At 38.8% G+C, this 24,000-nt stretch overlaps 1 protein-coding gene across 2 annotated transcripts; it reads left to right on the top strand.

Moving 5' to 3' along the window:
• Positions 1-1,961: 1,961 nt before the first annotated feature.
• UGT2B31 (UDP-glucuronosyltransferase 2B31) lies at positions 1,962-16,521 on the top strand. Of its 2 annotated transcripts, NM_001244124.1 has the most exon segments (6): positions 1,962-2,711; positions 3,331-3,479; positions 7,886-8,017; positions 10,507-10,594; positions 11,487-11,706; positions 13,865-15,024. In NM_001244124.1, coding segments are annotated over 6 exon segments (1,590 nt in total). In that variant the 5' UTR covers positions 1,962-1,990; the 3' UTR covers positions 14,145-15,024.
• Positions 16,522-24,000: the final 7,479 nt, after the last annotated feature.

Genomic DNA, 24,000 nt, shown 5'->3' with positions numbered 1-24,000 from the left:
GGAGGAGAAATGGGTAGTCACCCAGCCTCGTAAAATTAATTATCTTCCCCGGTGCTCTCTGCTTTATCCTGTGGATTGGCACTGCAGTCTGAGTTTACTTTCTTCAGCCTGAAGACCTTCCTTCAGTTTTTCCCGTAAGGCAGATGTTCCAACAGTGAATTCTTTTCTCCTGTGAAGGGTCATAGGAATATCTCTGTATTGCTCTTATTTTGGCAAATAATTTTTTTTCCAAGTTATCATGCCAGTACCGCCTCAGGAGGGTGGGTCAAGATTCCAATTCTGCCCTCAGGAGAAGGCACAGAGCAGCAGACAGCAGCAGCATGGTCCCTCTGATAGCCTGTTAAAGCCACCTGTCAGGAATCATGGGGTAGGATTTGGAGAAGCAGTGGTATGGCAGTAGTAATGGCAAGTCAGAGCACTGACTTAGGACCCAGGGTAAAGTGCAGAGTAGCAGCCCCTTAGCCCAAGGAATGACAGGTTGGGGCCATGACTTAGGACCCACAGATACAGTGCAGAGCAGCGACACCTCAGCTAGGTAATGGCCAGCCCAAGCCACAATGAAAAACACAGCGTGAATGCAAAGCAACAGCAGCACGGCCCTGGCCACGGCAGGACAAAGCACTGACCTAGATCCTGGGAGGAGACTAGACAGGAGTGGCTCTAGGGCCATCAATGGCAGGGCACTGTGGCAACTCAACCAGGAAAAGCAAGGCAGAGGGCTGATGGGGCCTCAAGGTCAGGTCACCACAGGGACAGCTCCTGCCTCAGAAAGGACATGGCTGCAAGGACCCTGGGCAGCTCTGGCAACTGGACTGTGCTGGGGAAGGCTGGGGAAGCCCTCAGCAGCAAAGGCTGAAAGTGTCTACAGTAGTATTAAGCCTTATGGACCTTCTCCTAGTCTCCTTTCTTCCTAAAGTGAAATTCCTCTGAAAGGAGCCCTGCTGCTTCTAAGCTGCTCTGAACTGGAGGAGGGCGTGATGGAGATCCCAACTTTCCTAAGCTTCTCTACATGGCCATCCTTTGTTTCTAAACTCTGTAGGGTACCCGCTGTTAGGTTTGCCGAGGGTAGAACGTGCAAGGCCAAGTTGGGAAAGCGGGAGAGATTTATTAAGGCCTCAGAGGGGGACGGGCTGAGCTCAAGACGGCACCAGCTCTGACTGTGAGGAGGTGCTAGGCTTAAAAACATCTGTGGTGGGAATCAGTGGTTGGAGGTCATGGAGGGAACTTGTGGCAGGAACAGCAAAGAAGGAGGAGGGGAAGGTCAAAGGAGGGGTAGGGGGTTGAGTCTCATGACAGAGGGCAGTCAATCCTTGTAGGTGGTTAATCTATGCAAGCAGTGGTTTTCCGCAGGCCAGTGTTTCCTGATGCCCAACTGGAGCATCCACATTCTGGGAGCGGGTGTAGATTTTGTGCTGGCAGTACCCATGTCCGCAGCAGGGCTCCAAGGTGAAAGCCACATTTGGGGGGTGGGGATCTGTCTCCATTCCCCTGGGAACCAAGCACCTGCTGCTTCTGCATTGTAGCCCAGAGCTTTCCCAAAGTAAATCACATTGGTTCGTAGTGGCTCGTTTATTGTCTTTGTTGTTTCTGTGGGGGATACACGTGTTGGCCCTCACAACACTCCACCGACTCATAGCATCTTTTCTCTCATTACCTGTCAGGAAGAATGCAGACAAGCGAGCCCCTCAATTTCTATTGATTTTACGAAAGACTTATCCCTTGCACAATATAGTTGGTTTGCATGTGCAAGGTCATTGGCGTGTCAAGGGGTAAAGTACAAACAAAACAAAGGTAAACACATTGCCCAAGCATGAAATGGTCTACACTTTGTCCGTTCAGTTGCTTGCCATAGCTGCTGCCAATTCTTATAAATTATTTACTGCAGGTGTGGGTGTTACACTTTAAACAACTCCATGATTGGTGGCTCCTCGGGTATAAACATGAGCAAAAGCAAAAGATACATAATTTCTTAAAAGTAATAGTGGACAAGATGTCACTGAAATGGCTCTCACTTCTGCTGCTGCTACAGCTGACTTGCTACTTTAGCTCTGGCAGGTGTGGAAAGGTGCTGGTGTGGCCAATGGAATATAGTCACTGGATTAATATGAAGATAATTCTGGAGGAACTTGTCACCAGGGGTCATGAGGTGACTGTTCTAAAATCATCAGCTGCCATTCTTGTTGATCCCAACAAATCACCTACTATCAAATTTGAGAGTTTCCCTGCATCTGTAAGTCAAGAGGATTATGAGAATTTCTTCCAGCAGCTTCTCACTGAATGGATACAGGGGGCAAAACATTCATTTTGGACAAAAATTACAACAGCGCAAAATATATTTTCAGAACTTTCTGATGTTTCACTGAAGATCTGTAAAGATGCTGTCTTGAACAAGAAACTTATGACAAAGCTACAAGAATCAAGGTTTGATGTCATCCTTGCAGATCCCATCTTACCCTGTGCTGAGCTGGTGGCTGAGATACTCAACATACCTCTGGTATACAGCCTACGCATCTCTCCTGGTTATTCAATTGAAAAATTCAGTGGAAAGCTTCCATTCCCACCATCCTATGTACCTGTTGTTATGTCAGAATTTAATGATCACATGACATTCACGGAGAGGGTTAATAATATGTTATATGTAGTTTTTTTGGACTTCTGGTTCCAGACGTTTAATGAGAAGAAGTGGAATCAATTTTACAGCGAAGCACTAGGTAAGTCATGTTTTTTGTTCGTTTAACATGAAGACCTAAGTTTCCTAATGCCTTGGTGGGTGAGTTTATATAAATATTAAGCCCCAGGAATTTCACTCTTACAAGAGAAATGATGAAAAATGAAAATATAAAATGATCCATCAATCTTGTACGTACTTTGGAAACACTAAATTATTGGGTAAGATGAAACACTGTGGAGCGTTACTGGTTCAGACACTCCACAAAGTCATAAACCACATACTGAAATACGTAGGACTTCTCCAAGCAATTATATACCCATTACTAAAGTAGTGTTTTCACTAAAAAGGTCACTCTAAACCTCATAGAATGTCATAATAAATGATGACATGTAGACTGAGGACTCACACAGGTGTGTGTAGCTCAAAAATCTGGGGAGTATTTAGAAATTGCTTTCACTGGTGTAGCTCCATTTCTGCATTATATGAGATGAATTGATATACTTTACACAAAGATACATAACTGCTTTATCAAGAACAGACATTTGCAAACATCTCTGGCTACATCATTCCAAGCTCCTTTCCAAAACTTACCTAATGTATGCACCTGAATATATTCTCATTTCATCTAATTTTAGTTACTGTTTTGCTTTATCTTTCAGGAAGGCCCACCACAATATTTGAGACAATGGGGAAAGCTGACATGTGGCTCATTCGAAACTATTGGGATTTTGAATTTCCTCGCCCACTGCTACCAAATTTTGAATTTATTGGAGGCTTCCATTGCAAACCTGCAAAACCCCTACCTAAGGTAACCTAATTTGGTTTGTTGTGCTTTTTCTACTTTACATTTTCAGTAGGAGTAATCCTCCACTCTTTAGTTCGAGTGTTTGATTACAGTGAAAGATGTGATAAGCTGGATAGAATGACCTGCCAATTAGAACTTCACCTATTCATTTCTATTCCACCTCAACTCACTGAATTTCAGAAACATTATGAAATAAAAAGACCTCTGGGAGACTTTGAGAATATGTCACTTATTACCATCCTCATTTTTTAACATACAATACGATATCAGACATTCATTATAAGAATAAATATAAAATGACTAGCATATACCAGGAGTAGGTGCTGAAAGACAGAGAAAGAGTATGGATACATTTTCTACCACCTGGCACTCTACCTGGAAAGACAGAATGCAAGCAAGTCATAAACATCAAGTGAAAAGTGTCTTGGAAACACCACAAAGTGTCTAAGGAAACACCACACTGCCAAGGAAGCATCCCGCAGGAATCAGAGCAAGTACCTCTGAGGCACTGATAATTAAGGGGAGATCGGAGGGATGTGCAGGAATAAGAAGTGATAGGGCAGGGGTGGGGAAGCCACAGACTAAAAGCAAGCAGAATGTTAATGACAATTCTCAAGAGGTCTAAGGTTAATTTAAACAGGAAGAGGCTGAGCAAAGAGGCACATGATGCTGGATAGGTAAGTTGAAGACATAATTATAACAAAGGGTGAAGTATCTAGTAATGAGTTAGGCAGAAAATTAAAAGGTAAAGAAAGGGAGAGAAATGAAAAGATTTCTAAAAACCATTGGATGTTGTCACTGAATTGGATTGCAAAGGCACATCATTTAACAGGCTGTTGAGAGATAGAAGCAATAATGATTGAAAACTAGACTACAATCTTTACAGAGATATGACCACATAATTCCTATAACATTGTGCAGAAGTGATTACTTGTTGCAGTTTGATTTGCTTTTCTCTGATAATTAGCTCTTTTGAGGATCTTTTCATGTCATCTTTTGTTGGCTATCTATGTCTTCTTTGGAGAAATGCTTATTTAGATCTTCTGCCCATTTCTTGATTTATTTTTTCCTGTTATTAAAGTGCATGAGTTTTTTCCATATGTTTGAAAACTATTCCCTCATTGGTCACTTTGCCAATACTTCCTCCCCTTCTGTAGTTTGTCTTTTCATTTTGTTTATGACTTCATTTGCTGTGAAAAGTGTTTAAACTTATATACTTATTTATTTATTTTTTGTCTTTTTGCCATTTCCAGGGCCACTCCTGTGGCACATGGAGGTTACCAGGCTAGGGGTCCAATCCGAGCCGTAGCCACCAGCCTATGCCAGAGCCACAGCAATGCAGGATCCGAGCCACATCTGTGACCTATACCACAGCTCATGGGAATACCAGATCATTAACCCACTGAGCAAGGGCAGGGATCGAACCCGCAACCTCATGGTTCCTAGTCAGATGCATTAACCACTGCACCATGACGGGAACTCCTAAACTTATATACTTATGATTTATCCTTTTAATTTTCATTACTCTAAGAGCTGGATCCAAAAAGATACTGTTTCTGTTTATTTCATAGAGTGTTTGCCCATGTTTTCCTCAGGAGTTTTGTAGTATTCAGTCTTACATTTAGATCTTTAAACCATTTAGAGTTTATTTTTCTGTAGAGTGTCAGAGAGTGTTCTAATTTCAGTCATTTACATACAGCCGTCCAGGTTTCCTACCACCACTTATGGAAGAGTTTCTTTTTCTCTCTGTTGCATAGTCTTGCATCCTTTAGATTAGTTGACCACATGTGCATGGTTATATTTTCTGGACTTCCTATGGTGTTACACTGAAATAGATTTCTCTTTTTGTGTTAGTACCATACTCTTTTGATGACTGTAGCTTTGTAGCATAGTCTGAGGTCACAGAGATTGATTCCTCCAGCCTGATTTTCTTTCTCAAGATTGCTCGGCCTATTTGGGTTCTTTTGTGTTTCCATAAATATGGTAAAGTTTTTGCTTCTGCTTCTGTGAATAATGCCCTTGGTATTTGAATAGGGATTGCACTGAATCTGTAGATGCCCTTGTAGAGTATAGTCATTTTGGCAATATTGATTCTTCCAATACAAGAATATGGCATACCTTTCCATTTGTTTGTGTTATCCTCAATTTCCTTCATCAGTCTTTTGTAGTTTTCAGAGTTCAGGTCTTTTTCCCCTAAGTAAGGTACATATATTATTCTCTTTGATGCAATGGTAATGGGATTTTTTTTTAATTTCTCTTTCTGATCTTTTGTTGTTAGTAATAGGATTGCAAGGGATTTCTGTGCATTAATTTTGTATCCTGCAACTTTGCCAAATTTATTGATGATCATTAGTAATGTTCTGGTAGCATCTTTAGGAGGTGCTATGTGTAGTATCATGTCATCTGCAGTGACAGTTTTACTTCTTTTCTATTATTGGTTACTTTTCTTTTTTCTTTTTTCTTTCTTTTTATTATTTGTCCTTTTGAGGGCCACATCTGTGGCATATGGAGGTTCCCAGGCTAGGGTCTAACCGGAGATGTCACCACTGGCCTATGCCACAGCCACAGCAATGCCAAAACTGAGCCACATCTGCAACCTACACCACAGCTCAAGGCAATGCCAGATCCTCAACCCACTGAGCAAGGCCAGGGATTGAACCCACAACCTCATGATCCCTAGTCAGATTCATTTCTGCTGTGCTATATAGGAACTCTTCTTTTTCTTTTCTAAATGTTATAAGGAGGACTTCCAAAACTACATTGAATAAAAGTGGCAAGGATGGACATTGTTGTTTGGTTCATGATCCTATCTGAAATGCTTTCACTTTTCAACACTGAGAAGGATGTTTGATATGGGTTTGTTATATATGGCCATTATTTTGTTCAGGTAGGCTCCCTCTATGCTTACATTCTGGAGGGTTAATGTAAAAGGGGGGTTGAATTTTGTCAAAGTCTTTTTCAGCATCTTTTGGAATGACCATATGGTTTTTATTCTTAAGGTTGTTGATGTTATTTATAACATAGTGATTTGTGTATATTGAAAAATACTTGCAACCCTGGGATAAAACCTACTTGATCATGGTGCACGATCCTATTAATGTAGTCTTGGATTCCATTTGCTAATATTTTGTTAAGGATTTTTACATCTATGTTCAACAAAGATAATGGCCTCTAGTTGTGTGTGTGTGTGTGTGTGTGTGTGTGTGTGTGGTGTCTTGGTCTCATTTTCATAGCAGGAAGATGGTGGCCTCATAGAATGTGCTTGGGAATGTACTTTCATCTGTGATTTTTTGGGAACTTTTCAGAAGGATAGACATTAACTCTTCTCTAAATGTTTGATAGAATTTGCCTGCAAAGCCATCTGGTCCTGGATTTCTGATTTTTGGAAAATTTTAAATCATATTTTAAATTTCAGTACTTGTGACTGAAATATTCATATTATCTATTTCTTCCTGAGTCCGTCTCGAAAGGTTTTTACCTCAGTAAGAATTTGTCCATTTCTTCTAGGTTGTCTATGGTAATGCCATATAGTTGTTTGTAGTGGTCTCTTATGAGCCTTAAATTTCTGTGGTGTCAGTTGTAATTTCTCATTTTTCATTTCTAAATGTATTTAGAAAGCACTCTCCCTTCTTCCTTGAAGGTCTAGTTGACAGTTTTATCAATTCTATCTTTTAGAAACCAGCTTTTTGTTTCACTGGGTTTTTTTCTCTTGTTTTCTCCATCTCTATCTCATTTATTTCTGCTCTGATCTCTATGGTTTCTTTCCACTGTAACTCTGGGTTTTGCATGTTCTTCCTTCTCTCGATGCTCTAGATATCAGGTTAGGTTGTTTATTTGTGACCTTTCTTACTTTCTGAAATGAGATTGTATCACCAAAACGATCCCTCTTAGAACTGCTTTTGCTGTGTCCTGTAGGATCTGGATCGTCATATTTTCATTGTCATTTTCTGACACCTGACAAACACGGATGAACCTCACATTTAGTGAAATAAGCCAGACACGGACATAAAAATACTCTACCATTCAACTATGAGGAAGTATCCAGATGAGTAAAATCTGTAGAAATATGGAGTAGAACAGAGTAGAACAAAGAGAAGGTTGCCAGGGCCTGAGAAAAAAAGAATGATGGCATTTTCACTGGAAATAGATTCCCAATTATGCCAAATGAAAAACTTCTTAAGATTGGGTGTATAACGTGAATGTACTAACCATTTCTGAACTTTGCATTTAGCAATAATCAAGATGGTAAATATTATCACAGGCGCGTTTTACTACTTTTTTTTAAAGCCATCACGCTAATAATTTCTGATGCTACCAGATTTTCTCTCTTTTGTTGTTTCTAGCAATCCTTCCAATAATCTCGACCATGTTGTGACTCTTCTGTGATGCAGCAAATTCTTCTTTTACAGGAAATGGAAGAGTTTGTCCAGAGTGCTGGAGAACATGGTATTGTGCTCTTTACTCTGGGGTCAATGATCAGGAACATGACAGAAGAAAGAGCCAATACAATTGCATCAGCCTTTGCCCAGATTCCCCAAAAGGTAGATGAAGGAATACAATTGTGGACAACTATTTTATGAGACTGTTAAATTTTGTGAAAGGCTTGATTAGACATTTCCTGCAAGAAAGGCAAACCATCATGATAGGTCCACCTTATCTCAGTTACATTGAAAACACAAAATATACATGGCAGCTCCTGCATTAGCAGAGAGTGTCTTTGACTGACAATAATTTGGATAAAGATTGTAATAAAAAAAAATGTATTTAATAGTTACCCTGTGAAATTTGGCATTATAATGGTATTGTGGACAGGAAAAGGAACTCCAAATTTTGCCTAGTAATTTTCTCCTTAACCCAGAAAAACTCCTGAGGACATGGTACTGTTAAATTTTAACAGTAAGTGTAATAGCACAATAATGTTAAGCAATATTGGCAAATGTCAGAGTACCTGTCATGGCACAGTGATTAACAAATCCAACTAGGAACCATGAAGTTGTGGCCTCGATCCCTGGCCATGCTCAGTGCGTTAAGGATCCGGCGTTGCCATGAACTGTGGTGTAGGTTTCAGACATGGCTAGGACCCCATGTTGCTGTGGCCCTGGGTGTAGACCGGTAGCTATGGCTCCAATTAGACCCCTAGCCTGGGAACCTCCATTTGCCATAAGAAGTGGCCCCAGAAAAGGCAAAAAGACCAAAAAAAAAAATTGGTAAATGTCTGGAATATGACATGCAGTTCACACTTGTCAGATACTCCTGGCCCCATGACTTCCTCTAAATGTTGAAACAGACCCATTCTGTGTGTACCTCAAGGTGCTATTCGGAGAAAGGATGGCCAGGGCTCACTGAGCTGCCTCCAGATACCCCTGCAGTCACAATGATTTAGAAAACGAAAAACATCAGCCTCCCCTGTTTGACTGGGTGCTCCAAAAGTCTGAAGCAGGAAGATAAATAAAAGATGAAGATGGGGTTTTGCCCTTAAGTGAACCCTGTGCATTGTAAAGTATGGCCCTTGATGAACTCTGCTTCTCACCTATTCGAAGATTACCCCTCCTCACTGAGGAAGGAGGAGGGACTATACGAAGGGGTCAAGCATGAGGAAGACGGGCATGGAAAAAGCACAGCTGCCTCTTTCTCCATAAAATAGAGCAGCAAACTATTTTCTAACATATAACATACACTTGGTGTCTTTGGATATTTGGATATTACTTTTTAGTGTACTCTCTGATATCACAGTATTCTCCTAACCAGCTATGCTAACTGTTTGCTGGGAACCTAAAGTTACTTTCTATTCACAGTGCAGTTAGGGGTAAAACATTGATAAATTACAATTCAATTTATGAAAATTGCATAGGAATGTCAAGATTAGTAACTTCTTTTGGTACTGTGCATAGAAACCACATTGACCAGTGCTGTCAATGCCTTGTGCTTCAGTGTTAAATTTAGAGCCAGTTGAATATATTTTAGCATCTCAGGTCTGGAACTTTTTCAAGAGACTTATTTTTACCTCTGATTTACCAGCAAACTCCCCTTCTCTAAATTTAATGAATATCTAAATTTTTAATACCAGTAATACTCTGAGTTCATATCAATAATTACCAATTGTCATTTTTTTGGAATTAGTTCTTAGCAATTTATAATCTCAAATTCCATCTACTTCCTAAGCAACACTGATTAATTTTTTATTTTGTTTTATATTATTTTGTCTTGTTGCCATTTCAAGGGCCAGGCCCACAACATGGAGGTTCCCAGGATAGGGGTCTAATCAGAGCCATAGCTGCCGGTCTACACCCAGGGCCACATCAACGAATGATCCGAGCTGTGTCTGAAACCTACACCACAGCTCATGGCAACGCCGGATCCTCAACCACCGAGTAAGGCCAGGGATCAAACCCGCAACCTCATAGTTCCTAGTCAGATTCATTAACCACTGAGCTACGTCGGAACCTGAGCACTAATAATTTATCACTAATAAATTATTAAGAAAAAGAAATATTAATTTCTCCTAACTGCCTAATGACTGGTGTTTTCCTATAGATGTCAATTAAATGGTTTTTGAAACTATGATAAAATAACTTATGTTACAATATAAGTGAAGAAAAGTAAACTACCTTCCATAACAGTCAAAAAGAAATACACAAGTGAATACCAAATTTGAAAATCAAAGCTTGTGTATGAAATAAAGAAAAATAATGTGTAGGTGACTAGTAATTTGACACTATTTTTTTTCAATAGAATTAGAGCACCTAACATTTTCTTAAATATTTGAATTGTCATTGAATCTCAATTGCCTATGGCATCATGTGTGAGAGGTCACGATTACAGTCCATACCTGACTGAATATAATCATAACTGTGTAAATGTGAGCTGAGGTCAGAGCATTCGTAGTTACTGTCACTAAAGAGTGTGTGGCCTCATTTCCTTAGCTGTCATATGGAGAGCATTTAACTAGATGTCTTTGAATCTCTATAGAACTCTACTGCTATAACTCTGAAGTTGATTCATGGAATCAAGGATTTCTTTACCCTGACAGGTTCTGTGGAAATACGAAGGCAAGAAACCTGATACCTTAGGACCCAATACTCGGCTGTATAAGTGGATCCCCCAAAATGACCTTCTTGGTAAGACTTGGGAGAACAAATACTGAAAACATGAGTAACAGCTGAGCAGAATGTTAATACTTCTGCAGGAATATCTATCATTCTCCTAGCATTTATTATTGAAACTAATTTTCAGAAAGAAAACTTTGGTCCTTTATTTTTATTTCCAGCCTCTGAGGACAAGAGGAGCGACTACAATAGAGATGGCATTTTGTTAAAGCAGGTCACATTTCTCATGGCCAGAATCAAAGTAGATTTATTTTGACTGTAACTACTTCTCACAGTGAAATTAGAAAGAACGTTGTGGATTGTCTTTCTCTCGCTGAATTCTTTCCTTGCAGCAGTCTTTCCCCCTCTCTAGAGGTATTTGAAATGCCACAGAAAAACAAGCCCTCCTTCATTACCAGGGACTCTCCATTTTCTACAGGAAAAAATCCAAAATTGTTTCATGAGCTGATTCCAGATTTCATGATACAGTGTAGCTTTTCTTTCCTCTGGTTCCAGTGCCACTACCTTTACGCTTTTCCTGTTACCCTGATGCCCTTCCCATCAGATTCAGTGACCTCCTACTTCTTGGAGAGCGGGTATTTTCGGCATTGTCTCCCCCCTGGTTGCACATGTGCTCTCTTTGACCCAGGAGGTTCTTTCAAGGAAGTCCTGCTCACAGGACAATCTTGGACTCATCTGTGAAATGCAAGTGACACAGCACTGCTTTCATGAAGTCTTCACTGACCTCTCCAGCAGACCAAGGGGTTTCTTGCTCTGAGTTCTGAAAGCACTTGAAATGCCATTTCCTGTATATAATCATCTGTTATCTACAGGACACTACTTCCTTTGGTGCCTTCTAATGCCCAGAGCCCATTTTTTCTAAAGTGTGAAATTAATTCCTTTCCTGAAATTCACTCAATCCTAGGTCATCCCCAAACCAAAGCTTTCATAACTCATGGTGGCGCCAATGGCGTTTATGAGGCCATCTACCATGGGATTCCTATGGTGGGCCTGCCTTTGTTTGGTGATCAGCCTGATAACATCGCTCACATGACAGCCAAGGGAGCAGCTGTAAGATTGGACTTGGACACAATGTCAAGAACAGATCTGGTCAATGCCTTGAAGCAAGTCATTAACAACCCTTTGTGAGTATAGGTTTTCTTAACTTGGTACTGTTTCTAGAGAGGTTCCCAGATGAAGGCCAGTGGGTCAGCAATGAGTCTTGACACAAACACAATGAGGAGTAAGCTTTGCTCAATGCTTTGAAACAGTCATCAGTAACCTACTGGGTCACATAAGTTTTTTTCCCCTGCTTTTAGGGGGAATGTTTTTCAGAGGATTTAGGGATGGTAGAAAAATTTTGAAAGCACTAATTATTAGCATGAGAACAATCACTGAGATAGTAACATAAGAATCAAGAGGAAGCATTTAGAACAAAGTGCAAGTAGGAAATCATGAATATTACAAAGGCAGTCATTTGCAGAGTTATGACTTATTTTAGCATGTGGACTCATGGTGAGATTAAAACTCTTCTAAGAAGGTCTGTTTTCAGAAAACCCCCAAGACATAATCAATCTCAAATCACCATTAAAATTAACTTTTCCGAAATTTTCATTGAAAATGATTTGAACCCATAACTGGTAATAGATAATACCTAGAACTTTCTAATTTACCCCAATACAATGATGTAGACACTCCTTATAAATGCAGTTTTAAATCTTTCAGTTATGCTTACTTTTGTCTTCTTTGGAAGAATTGTAAAATCAAAAACTACGTCAGTTGGATAAGACATGTTAAGACATTACTACATAAAATCAAATTTTCTGAATCCAGAAATATCTGGCTTCCAAATTACTTCACAACTTAAATTAATTTCAATAAAACTACAAATATTACCATCATAACAAGGAGATATATATATATGTATATATATATATATATATTCCCTTTGCTTCATGATGATTTTGGAAAATAAATATTTGGAGAATATATTGCTAATAAGACCACTGTGGACATTTGTGCTTTAAAGCAGTGTTGTTAAATTTTAATTTTAGCACAACGATTATCCGAAGAGAGCAGTGTAAGAAGTACATATTTCTTCTTCTTGTTTTTTACGTATACATCATTTTGGTGATTTATGTAAAAATACATCTCTAGTATCATTATAGATTTTGATTTTTTTAAGAGTGTGAAGGTAGTATCCAAAATGAAGATAATTTTTACCTAGTTTATACTGACTGGTTACAATATGTTATATATCGTACTAAGTCCTGAGCTCACATTCCCTTACTACTTCCTTACAGACTTTTCCACTGTATTACAAACACTTCCTGATTACCACCCTCCACTCAGAGCCCCAGGGCTCCCTCTGTGTTTCCACAGAACAGGACAGAACTGACCTCCATCCTTATTGCTCCTTTCCCATGCCATAGCACCTTGGGATTTCCGGTTTGTGAGCCCTATCTCTCGAGGCCTCCTCCTTCCGTGCCTTTTGATCCATAATGACTTTAACAGAGTGGGAACAAATGTAACTGCAATGCCAAATAAGTCAAATGTTGAGCACACTCTATTCTAAATTAGCTACCACGAAAACCAATATCAATACTAGCAAGCATTCACTGAGAGTCTACTGTGGGCTAGGAACACTTCTACAAATCAATATATTGTTCCTCCCAATAATCAGATAGGAGGCTATTCCTAACCATTCCATCTGATACTCAAAAACTGAGGAACAGACAGAGGCAGGCAACAAAGTAAGCGTCAGAGTCAGGATTCAAACCAAGGCAATCCACTTCCACCCTTTTAACCACTACTTTCCTAATACTAGGTCAACACCAGCTCCTGAGCAACCCTGCCTAGACTGGCCTCTGAACACCATCATGGATTTATGCATATCCCTGGATTATGACAGTATTTTAAAACTTGTCCACTGGGTCTATTAACAATGCCCTACTGGGGAAATCAAAGTTTGAACTTTCAAAGCACATAGTTACTGCACTTCCTTTCTTCTTTTCCCTTTTTTTTTTCCTTTTTTTTTTTCTTTTTTTTTTTTTTTTGCTGTTGCAACTTAAGTTCTTCCACTCCTTATACTACAACTACTTCTCCTCTCTTTTCTTCATAGGTGGAAATCCTACTCATGTAACAAACTGTAGCCCATAAGCTAAGGTCTCTATAGTCATCTCTGAAAAATAATCTGTCTTTCTTCCCCACTGTGCGACACTCCTTTTTACCACTGGCACGAAAATGTCACATTTATCCTTCCTAGTTCATTCTCTACATTGATTCTGCTTCTTTGTCCTTCAGCTACAAAGAAAACGTGATGAGGTTATCAACCATTCAACATGATCAGCCTGTAAAGCCCCTGGACCGGGCGGTCTTCTGGATCGAGTTTGTCATGCGCCACAAAGGAGCCAAGCACCTGCGGCCAGCAGCCCACGACCTCACCTGGTACCAGTACCACTCTCTGGATGTCATTGGGCTCCTGCTGGCCTGTGTGGCAACGGCTGCATTTGCCCTCACAAGGGGTTGTCTGTTTTGTTGCCGGAAGTTGGCTAATGCAAGAAAGAAAGCAAAAAGGCAGTAGCTGTGTCTGAGGCCAGAAGCGGGTATGGCCCAGTAGATGGAACTCTTCCGTTTATTCCAGCAGGAAGGAGGTATGACAAGGTTCCCATCCTCCTGTGACAAAATGACTTCTCATAATTTAACATCTCAGGGCAAAACTTGTGTACCCGGGACCTTCTGCCTGTTCAAGAGTTTGACATAGGTCATGCCAAGAGGTCACCTAGTGAAAAAATCCATCAAAATAAAATTATATGGGTATATATTGAAAGTTATTATTTTAATTCAATAGTTATATCAAAAGACATGATTGAATTTAACTGTGGTTCACATGGTGTGCATAGACACAAAAACAATAACAAATACACCCAGAGAACCCACACGTCAACATTCAGAATTTTTAACTTCATTCGGGTGCAGAATTTTACAGTTTTATCTTGCCAGAGAATGTGTGCAATAATTGGAATTATGTAAGAAGAGTTACCCTTTCATTTTTTTGTGAGACCTCTAAAACTTCTTGGTGTTTCCTCTGCATCCAGCCTCAGCATCACTTCCTATCTAAAGCCTTGGCAAACCAGTTGCCGTCATCCAGTTTAATGCATTTCCTCATGGAATGTTGGTGGAATTCGAATTCTAGCAACTGCTACCAGCTTCCTATTAAAAAATAGACCTATGTGTGAAAATCTGGGAATTTGTAACCTAATTCTCATCTTCTTCTTGTCACAATGACTTCCACTCCCATATTCAGCCTCCGGTAGTTGACTTAAGTTCTCCACTGCATATTAGCATAATACATGACCTGTACTCCAAGGGGATTTATTGAATTTTCATTTTCTACAAAGATACCTGGATCTATCAAAATTACTTGCAGGTATGTTGTGAAATTAAATGTATTTATTGAACAGAAGAGTGAATTAATGATTGTTTTTTCCTTTTAGGGCTCACCTGCAGCATATGGATGTAACCAGGCTAGTGGCCAAATCAGAGCTACAGCTGCTGGCCTTTGCCACAGTCACAGCAATGAGGGATGTGAGCAGCATCTGCGACCTACAACACAGCTCATGTCAATGCTGTTTCCCTGACCCACTGAGGCCAGGAATCAAACCCACATCATCATGGATACTAGTTGGAGTTATTTCTGCTGAGCCACAAAACAAATTCCCTTAATTAATGATTATTAATTGATACAAGCACACTTTTGATCAGCATGTCTCATTATTTTGTGCTTTCCTCAGGATCATATTGACCCAGCCATCCTATAAAATTATAAGTAAACATTCAGTCCTTTCCATGACGGTAAATAATAAAAATATCATTTTCTTTGGATTTCTATAACAATGAGAATACAAAAATTACAAACATTTTATGGAAAATTAGTAAATCACATGAAAGCATTCTGAAAGCACTCCTGAAAACTACAAGTCAGGAAAGCACTTATGATCAAAGTGGTCCAGGGGAGGAAAAGCACACTTGCAGGACTGGTCAAGAGGCCTTCCATTCCAGTCATATGATCAAAATGCTGCTGCATAAGGAATAATTTCTTTTAAAAAACTTAGAAGTTTGACTCTTGGGGAAGTATAGGCAAACTTTACCATAGAATTTTCCACACAGACTCCCTAGGTAGCAGACACATTTTTAAAGAAAAAGAGAACTAATATGATGCCACAGTAGATAAAAATGTTCAAGCACATATACAGGCTTAAATAAAATTCTCAAATCTATCCTGCCACACTTGTAACAGAAAAGGGATCGGTGGTCTCCATACCGTGAGAATTATTACAAATCACACACACAAAAAATCAAACAGTCTCGTATGAAAGTAAATGAAGCATATGAAGAGGAAATTCACGGACGTGAAATGGCCAATGGCGTGTAAAGGGTGACAAACCTCACTCGTGCTCTGGGAAATGGAAATTAAGTCAATAAATTATTTTCCTTCAGATGATTTGCCGAACAAATAATCTGGTGGGACTGCTTTCCTGGAAGTATAACATGGGAAAAAATGCTTTTCAATAAAATGTAAACATGCAATTTGAGAGTGAAACTCTACATCTAGGAATGTGTCATGTAGAAAGAACTGCACATGTTCTCAGTTATATTCTGAAGAGTCCCACTGGCACTTCAATGACCATCAGTAAATGAACGAACAGCACAGGCATGGGCTACATACAACCATGGGAGAGAATGGAGAGATGTGAGCAATACCGTTGAATGCTCTCCATGTCCCATTTTAATCAGTATACCTCAGAAGAAAGGATCTTAAAGAATACACAGAATTTCCAATGATAAAAATTTAAGTTTTTATTCAATATACTTCTTTACTACTTGCCCTCACGCAACAATGTTTTTATGCATTAATTATGTGGTTTTAAATAATGACTGGAATAAACATGTTAATCCAAGATATGAAGTGCTGAGATGTTCATATCATGATAGCAATCAATTCCTTCAGAAACCATGAATTGACTGGAAATCTGGCATGCGATGGAATAGATCCAAGGAAGGACAATTTTTAGGACACCGGCTTCATATTTCAAATACTATAAATAAATATACTAGAACACACAATTGAAAGTTCAGTAGTTTAAAGATCTTAACTCACAAAATTTTAAGGACTTTACTGTGGTTTTTAGGTCCACATTGCACGATTTTTACAATCCCTTAGGGACCTCTGCTGGCTAACTTCAAAAACTTCTCTTTGTAGTATTTTTGAGACATGACCATAAATATGTGACAGCGCTCCCACGAAATAGAAGTTGAACTTCACTTGAACTTCAGTAAATCTTTTTGCCGTCTCACAAATGCTTGAGCTTAATCTCCAAGGTGCAGTTACAAAATGCAACATATTCTGTCTCTCTCTCTCTCTCTTTCATCTATCCCCCTACTTGCTATGGAGATCTGTACCACACCCAAAGTCTCCAGGATAGATGAGCATATGGTGAAGAGATACACACATAAGTCTAAAACATCCCAGGAGTTCCATCTCCACAGCGGTTTTGATCTTCTCAGAACAATCACCAGGTATGTCCACGGGATTACAACCCTAGCCGCCACAAGACCATAATCACCTGAGAAATCTCTGACAAGAATCACCTGGCTGAGCCCAGAAAAGACCCATAGCTATAACTCATTTTATTAAAATAACATGAGTACTGTGGTTGTAAGCCCCTATATTTAAGTGCCCTTTTCACGTACCAATGCATAACTGGAACAATAATTATATTTTGTCATAATAATACAATTCAAATGTAGTTTAAAAATAGGAAACTGCCAAATACTACATTGTAAAAAGAACTGTTACCCAGAAAAAGAAGTCACCATACCATCATGGTTAAGAGGTTGCAGTCTGAATACCATATAACATCATTTTCAGTCACCGTATAAATACTACAGAGCTATGTTCTAGTAAGTATGTTACTTAACCTCCCTATAACGGGGCTACCCCATGACTATAAAGTAGATAAGGCGACAGCATCACCTGATTCATGGATTTATTAGTAGTTTGCATAAATGTCCACAGCAAAGCATTAAATAAGTGTTGTATACAGCAAAGTATAACTTGCAATAACTGTTTACATCTACATGCATAGAAAATTTTCCACAGTGATTTCAGTCTTCGCATTTATTTGAAGTAGATTTAATGTTTCAAATATAAATGTTAATAGTAATCTGCATCTCCTGTTAAATATGTAGAAGCTAAATATGCCAAAATTAAATATGCAGGAATTAAATTTATGGGATCATGACAAAATCACATCAAGATGGTGGAGTAGGAGCACATGAGGTTCACCTCCCACCACAAACACATCAAAAGGTACAGCTTCATGGGGAATAACTGCCACAGACAGATACCTAGAAACTGGCAAAGGGCCTATAAAACAAAGCTACAAGAAAACTTTGCATACAACCAGGTAGGATGGGAAAAGGTCATGAGATTGGGACCTCTGCCCCTGGGAGGGACTGGAAAGGAAAAAGGTCCTCATAGATGGACCCTTACCCTGAAGAGCTAAGGAGTCAAGCTACAGGCTGGATGTCCACGTCCTGGTGTCTTGTACGGAGGAAACAAATCACTTGACTCATGGGAAGAATACTGAGATGAACAGTAGAGATGGAGAAAGTGAAACTCTACTCCCAAAGAGTGCATATGTGCTGACTTGCCGCCCCCCCCCCCCAAAGAAAAAAAGAGTAAGGAGAAGCTCTACCCTGGCCATTGCTTCCTCACAATACTCCCAAATCTGAGTGGGGAAAACATCCCAGCCCTGTTCCTTCCACAACCCTGCATGGCACAGCATCTGGGCCAGCCTGGCCCTGCGAGAAGACTCAGTATAGCTATGCAGAGAAAGCTTGGGCTTGCAGTGTGGTTCTGGTGGGGAGGATGCTGCCACTACCAGTGCTTAGTAGGCGCTCTTTCAAAGCCACCACAACCAGCATACCACAGTTCATCTACCAGCTGAACAAGGGCTCTGCCAAAGCAAGTAGACATATTTACAGGGCATCATAAACAAATCTCATGGTAACCACAAATAAAAAGCATATAGAGATTCGCAAAAATAAAAAAAATGAATGCACTTAGCGATGTCACAAGAGAAAATCACCAGGCCACAAAGTGGAAAAACAAAAAGAAGAAATGAACGGAGAAGAATTTCTTTTAGAAAATTGGAAAACAATGATTAAAATGGCCATAAGCACATACCTTTGAATTATTACTCTAAATGTTAATGGACTAAAGGCTCCAATCAAAGATATAGTGTAACTAAATGGATTTTTAAAACATACAAAAATCTGCAATATGATGCCTACAAGAGGCTCAATTAAAGGGGAAAGAAACACACAGACTCAAAAGGAGGAGATGGAAAAAGATATTTTTTTGGCAAATGGAAACAACATCAGAGGAGGGTAGCCACACTCATATCAGACAAAATGGATTTAAAATTAAGTCCATGGCAAAAGACAAAAAAAAAAAAAAGGCCTTTATATAATGATAAAGGGATCAATGCAAGAAGAGGATATGATACTCCTTCATATATACACACCCAGTAGAGGAGAACCTGGATATATAAAGCAAATACTAACAGAGAAAAAGAGAATGGACAATTATGCAATAATTGTGGGAGATTTTAACACCACACTGATATCCAGACAGAAAATCCATAAGGCAACAGATATCCTTATGGATACAGTAGACCAGTAGGACTTAATTGATATCTACAGGATACCACCTCCAAAAAACAGAAAATACTTTTTGCTAAGAATTCATGGAAGACTCTAGGATAGACCACAAAGGAGGTCACAAAACAAGTCTCAACAAATTTAAGAGGAGAGAAGTTGTGTCAAACATCTTTCAAACAACTATGCTATGAAACTAGAAATCATCTGTAGAAAGAAGACAACAAACATGTTGAGACTTAACAACGTGCCATTAAAAATCAATGGGTCAATGATGGAATCAAGAGGAAATGAGAAAATACCATGAGACTAATGAAAACACAGCTTTCTAAAATCTTTAGGATGCAGTTAAAGCTGTTCTAAGAGGGAAGGTCATAGTGAGTGAGACACACCTTCCTGAGAAACAAGAAAAATCTCAAGTAAACAACCTGAGCACCCAAAAAAGTACAAATAGAAGAAAAAACAACTCCAAAGACAGCAGACAGCAGAAAACAAAGACAGCAGAAGGAGGGCATTGATAAAGTTCAGAGCAAAAATAAATTAGAAGTTTAAAAAAAAAACATTAGAAAAGATCAATAGAACAAAGAGCTAGTTTTTCTTTTTAAATTAACAAAATTGACATACTTTTATCCAGGCTCACCATGAATAAGAGAGGAGACATAAACAGAACATCATGAAAGCAAAAGTATGACAACTAATACTACAGAGATACAAAAAATCAGAAGTATATATTATAAATAGTTATAGGCCCACGCATTGGACAATGCAGAAGAAATGGACAAACTTCTAGAAATATACAATTTGCTGAGACTAATTGAAGAAGAAACAGACAATTTGAACAGACCAATTCCTAGAAGTACAAAAGAACCCGTCATTTAAAAAAATAAAATAAAACGTCCTGCAAACAAAATTCCAGGACCGGATGACTTCAGAGGCATTTCTACCAAACATTAAAGAATCACTTATACCTATCATTCTCAACCTATTCCAAAAAAGTAAAAAAGAGTGAATGCATCCAAATTTACTCTATGAACCCATCGTTACCCTGATAACGAAACTAGTCAATGTCAATGCAAAAAAAAAAAAAAAATACAGACCAATATCTTTGATAAATATATATACAAAAATCCTCAACAAAATATTAGCAAACTGAATCCAAGAATACATAAATATAAGATCACTCACCAGTTCATGTTGGAATTATTCCAGGGTCACAAGTTTGATTCCACATAGGCAAATCAGTGTGATACGCATATTAAGAAAAAAATGAGGGATTCCCATTGTGGCTCAGCAGTAACAAACCTGACTAGTATCCATGAGGATGCAAGTTCAATCCCTAGCCTTGCTCAGTGAGTTAAGGATCCAGCACTGCTGTGACCTGTGATATAGGCCACAGACCCAGCTGGGATCTCATGTTGCTGTGGCTGTGGCATAGGCCAGCAGCTGCAGCTCCAATATGACTTCGAGCCTGGAAACTTCCATATGCCACAGGCGTGACCCCCAAAAAGGCTCAAAAAGAAAAAAAAAAGCAAAAATCACAGGATCGTGTCAATAGACACAAAGCAGCACGTGATTAAGCATCCATTCATGAAGAAAAACTCTCATCAAAGTTGCTATAGAGGAAATATATCTCAATATAATAAGGGCCATATATGACAAACTCACAAATAATAAGATTATTCAACAGTGAAAAGCCAGGAGCCTTCCTGCCACATTCAGAAACAGTCAGGAGGTCCACTCTTACTGCATCTATCTATCATAGAATACTCAGTCTTAGCTGCAGGAATCAGAGAAGAAAAAGAAATAAAATTATCCAAATTGGGAGAGAAGAGACAACAGTCTCACTCTTTGCCGTTGACATGATACTCTCTGCAACGAACCCTAAAGTCTCCACACAAAAATGATTTGAACTACTAAATGAATCAGCAAAGGGGCAGAATACAAGATTAATATACAGAAATCTGTTGCATTTATGTACACTAATAACAAACTATCAGAAGTTTAAAAAAAGAAACAATCTGCTTAAAATCACATCGAAAAAAATTAAAATTCCTAAGAATCAACTGAACCAAAAAGGTAGACAGACGTATACACTGAAAACTATAAAAAAAAACAAACAAAAAAAAACACGAATGAAGGAAACTGGAGATGATTCAAAGAATGGAAAGACATTCCTTGTTCTTGGATTGGAAGAATTAATGTTGTTAAAACAAACATAGTACCCAAAGCACCTACATATTTAACACATTCCCTATTAAAACACCTAGGACATTCTTCACAGAACTAGCATAAACAATACTAAAATTTATGTGGAACCACAAAGAACTCTAAATGGCAAAGGCAATCAGGAGAAAAATGAACAAAGTTGGTGGTATAACCTTGCCAGACTTTAGGCAAGACCACAAGGCTACAATAATGGAAGCATTGTGGTATTGGCCCAAAAAGAGACACATAGATCTTCGAACAGAATAGGCAGCCTAAAAAAAAAAAGCCATATGCCTACAGTCCTTCCACAGCAAAGGAGGCAGGAACATACAAAAGTGAAAAGACAGTCTCTTCAGCAAATGGTGATGGAGGACTTCCCCTTGTGGCGCAGCGGAAATGCGTTCAACTAGTAACCATGAGGCTGCGTGTTTGATCCCTGGCCTCCTTCGTAGGTTAAGGGTCTGGTGTTGCCGTGAGCTGTGGTGTAAGTCGCAGACATGGCGAGGATCCTGCATTGCTGTGGCTGTGGTGTAGGCCAGCGGCTACAGCTCTGATTCAACCCCTAGCCTGAGAAACTCCATATGCCCTGGGTGTGGCCCCAAAAAGCAGAAAAAACAATGGCGATGTAAAACTGGACAGTCATATGAAAAATAATGAGGTTAGAACACTCTCACCCCCATACGAAAGTAACCTCAAATGGTTTAAATGCAAGACATGAAACCATAAAACTCCTAGAAGAGAACAGAGGCAAAACAATCTTTGACATAAATTGTAGCAAAATTATCCTTGGTTAGTCTCCCAAGGAAAAAGAAATAAAGGCAAATTAAGTGAATGGGACTTAATTAAGCTTAAATTACATTGAACAGCAAAGAAACTGATAGACCAAACAAAATTACAAGCTATGGAATGTGAGAAAATATTTGCAAATGATGGGACTGACAAGGATAATATCCAAAGTATACAAAAAGCTCATACAACTAAATATGAAAAGAAAATCCCCCAAATTGGCAGAAGATATGAATAAACATTTTTCCAAAGAAGACACATGGAAGTCTCACAGGAACATGAAAATATTGCCAGCACTGCTTTCTAGCAAAGAAATACAAGTCGAAATGACAATGAGATATCACTTCACACTGGTCAGAATGGCTATCATCAAAAAGTGTTCAAATAGCAAATGTTGAAGAATCATTGGAGAAAAGGGAACCCTCATGTACTGTTGCTGGGGTTGTAAATAGGTGAAACAGCTATGGAAAACTGTATGGCGTTTCCTCAGAAAATTAAACCTACAACTACCACATAATCCAGCAACTCCACTCCTGGGTTTACATCTGAAAAAATTCAAAAAATCTAGTTCAAAACATGTACCCCAATATTCACAGCAGTACTCTTTCAGTAGGCAAAATATGAAAGCAACTCAAGTGCCCATCAACAGACAATTGTCTTAAGAAGATGTGGTATATGTGTACAAGAAATTATCATTCAGTCATAAGGACAAAATGAAATACTGCAGTTTGCAGTAACAGGGGTGGGCTTAGAGAATATTTGGGGCAGTGAAATAAGTCAGAGAGGAAAGATGAGTACTGTAGGATAATACTTAAAATGTGATACAGATGAATACATATAAAAAACAGAAACAGATTCATATATATAGACAATAAAATTACGGTTACCAAATGAGGGAGCGGGAGGGACAAATGAGGAGTGTGGGGTAAGAAATACAAACTACTACCATAAAACAGATAAGCAACAATGATTTACTGTACAGCACTGGGAATTACACCCAATATCTTATAATAACCAATAATGGAATATAATCTACAAAAATACTGAATCATTATGCTTTACTGCTGAAACTAACACAAAAATGTTTATCAAATAGACTTCAATAGAAATACATAGATAGATAGATAAATAAATAAATAAATATTACAAACTAATGATGTTTAAAAACGGCCTCTGGACCAAACCTTGGCAGCCATCTGTGTTTTTAAAATTAAAGTAAAATACACATAACACAAAATGCGTCTGACCATCTATTATAAATTGCGTAATTCAATATCATTCATACATTCACATGATGTACAACTCTCATCTTTAGCAGGAACCAGAGTATGTTCATCCCGCAAAAAGTGACACACACATTAAACAGTTACTTCCAATTCACCCATTCCCAACCCAAGTAAATTGGCATTGTCTTCACATCATCGTGCATGTCAGTAACACCCAAAGGGGAGAGGAAAAAAGACATACAAGACTATACTTTTAACCAGGCTTCTTTGCATACTCTTCCTATATCTTCAGCGTTCTTCAATTAAAATTCACAGATGTATTAAAATTTCCTTTTATTCCCATGGTTGCTCTTTTATGGACTACGTGCAAGGATATACCATATATTAAAAGAGAGGAATGTAGAGAAAAATTACAACAACCGCATGAACCTCCCAGACCTGAATTCCATAGACCAGCTCCCACAGGAAACAAGAACTTCTAGTGAAAATTATTTTTTG

This window comes from Sus scrofa, chromosome 8, assembly GCF_054392235.1.
Source record: "Sus scrofa isolate SSC_HxYL_T2T_F1_AM1 chromosome 8, Sscrofa_HxYL_maternal_Yorkshire_Landrace_v2.0, whole genome shotgun sequence".
NCBI lineage: Eukaryota > Metazoa > Chordata > Mammalia > Artiodactyla > Suidae > Sus > Sus scrofa.
The sequence above is the reverse complement of the archived record's forward strand: the minus strand, read 5'-3'. Positions and strand labels throughout refer to the sequence as shown.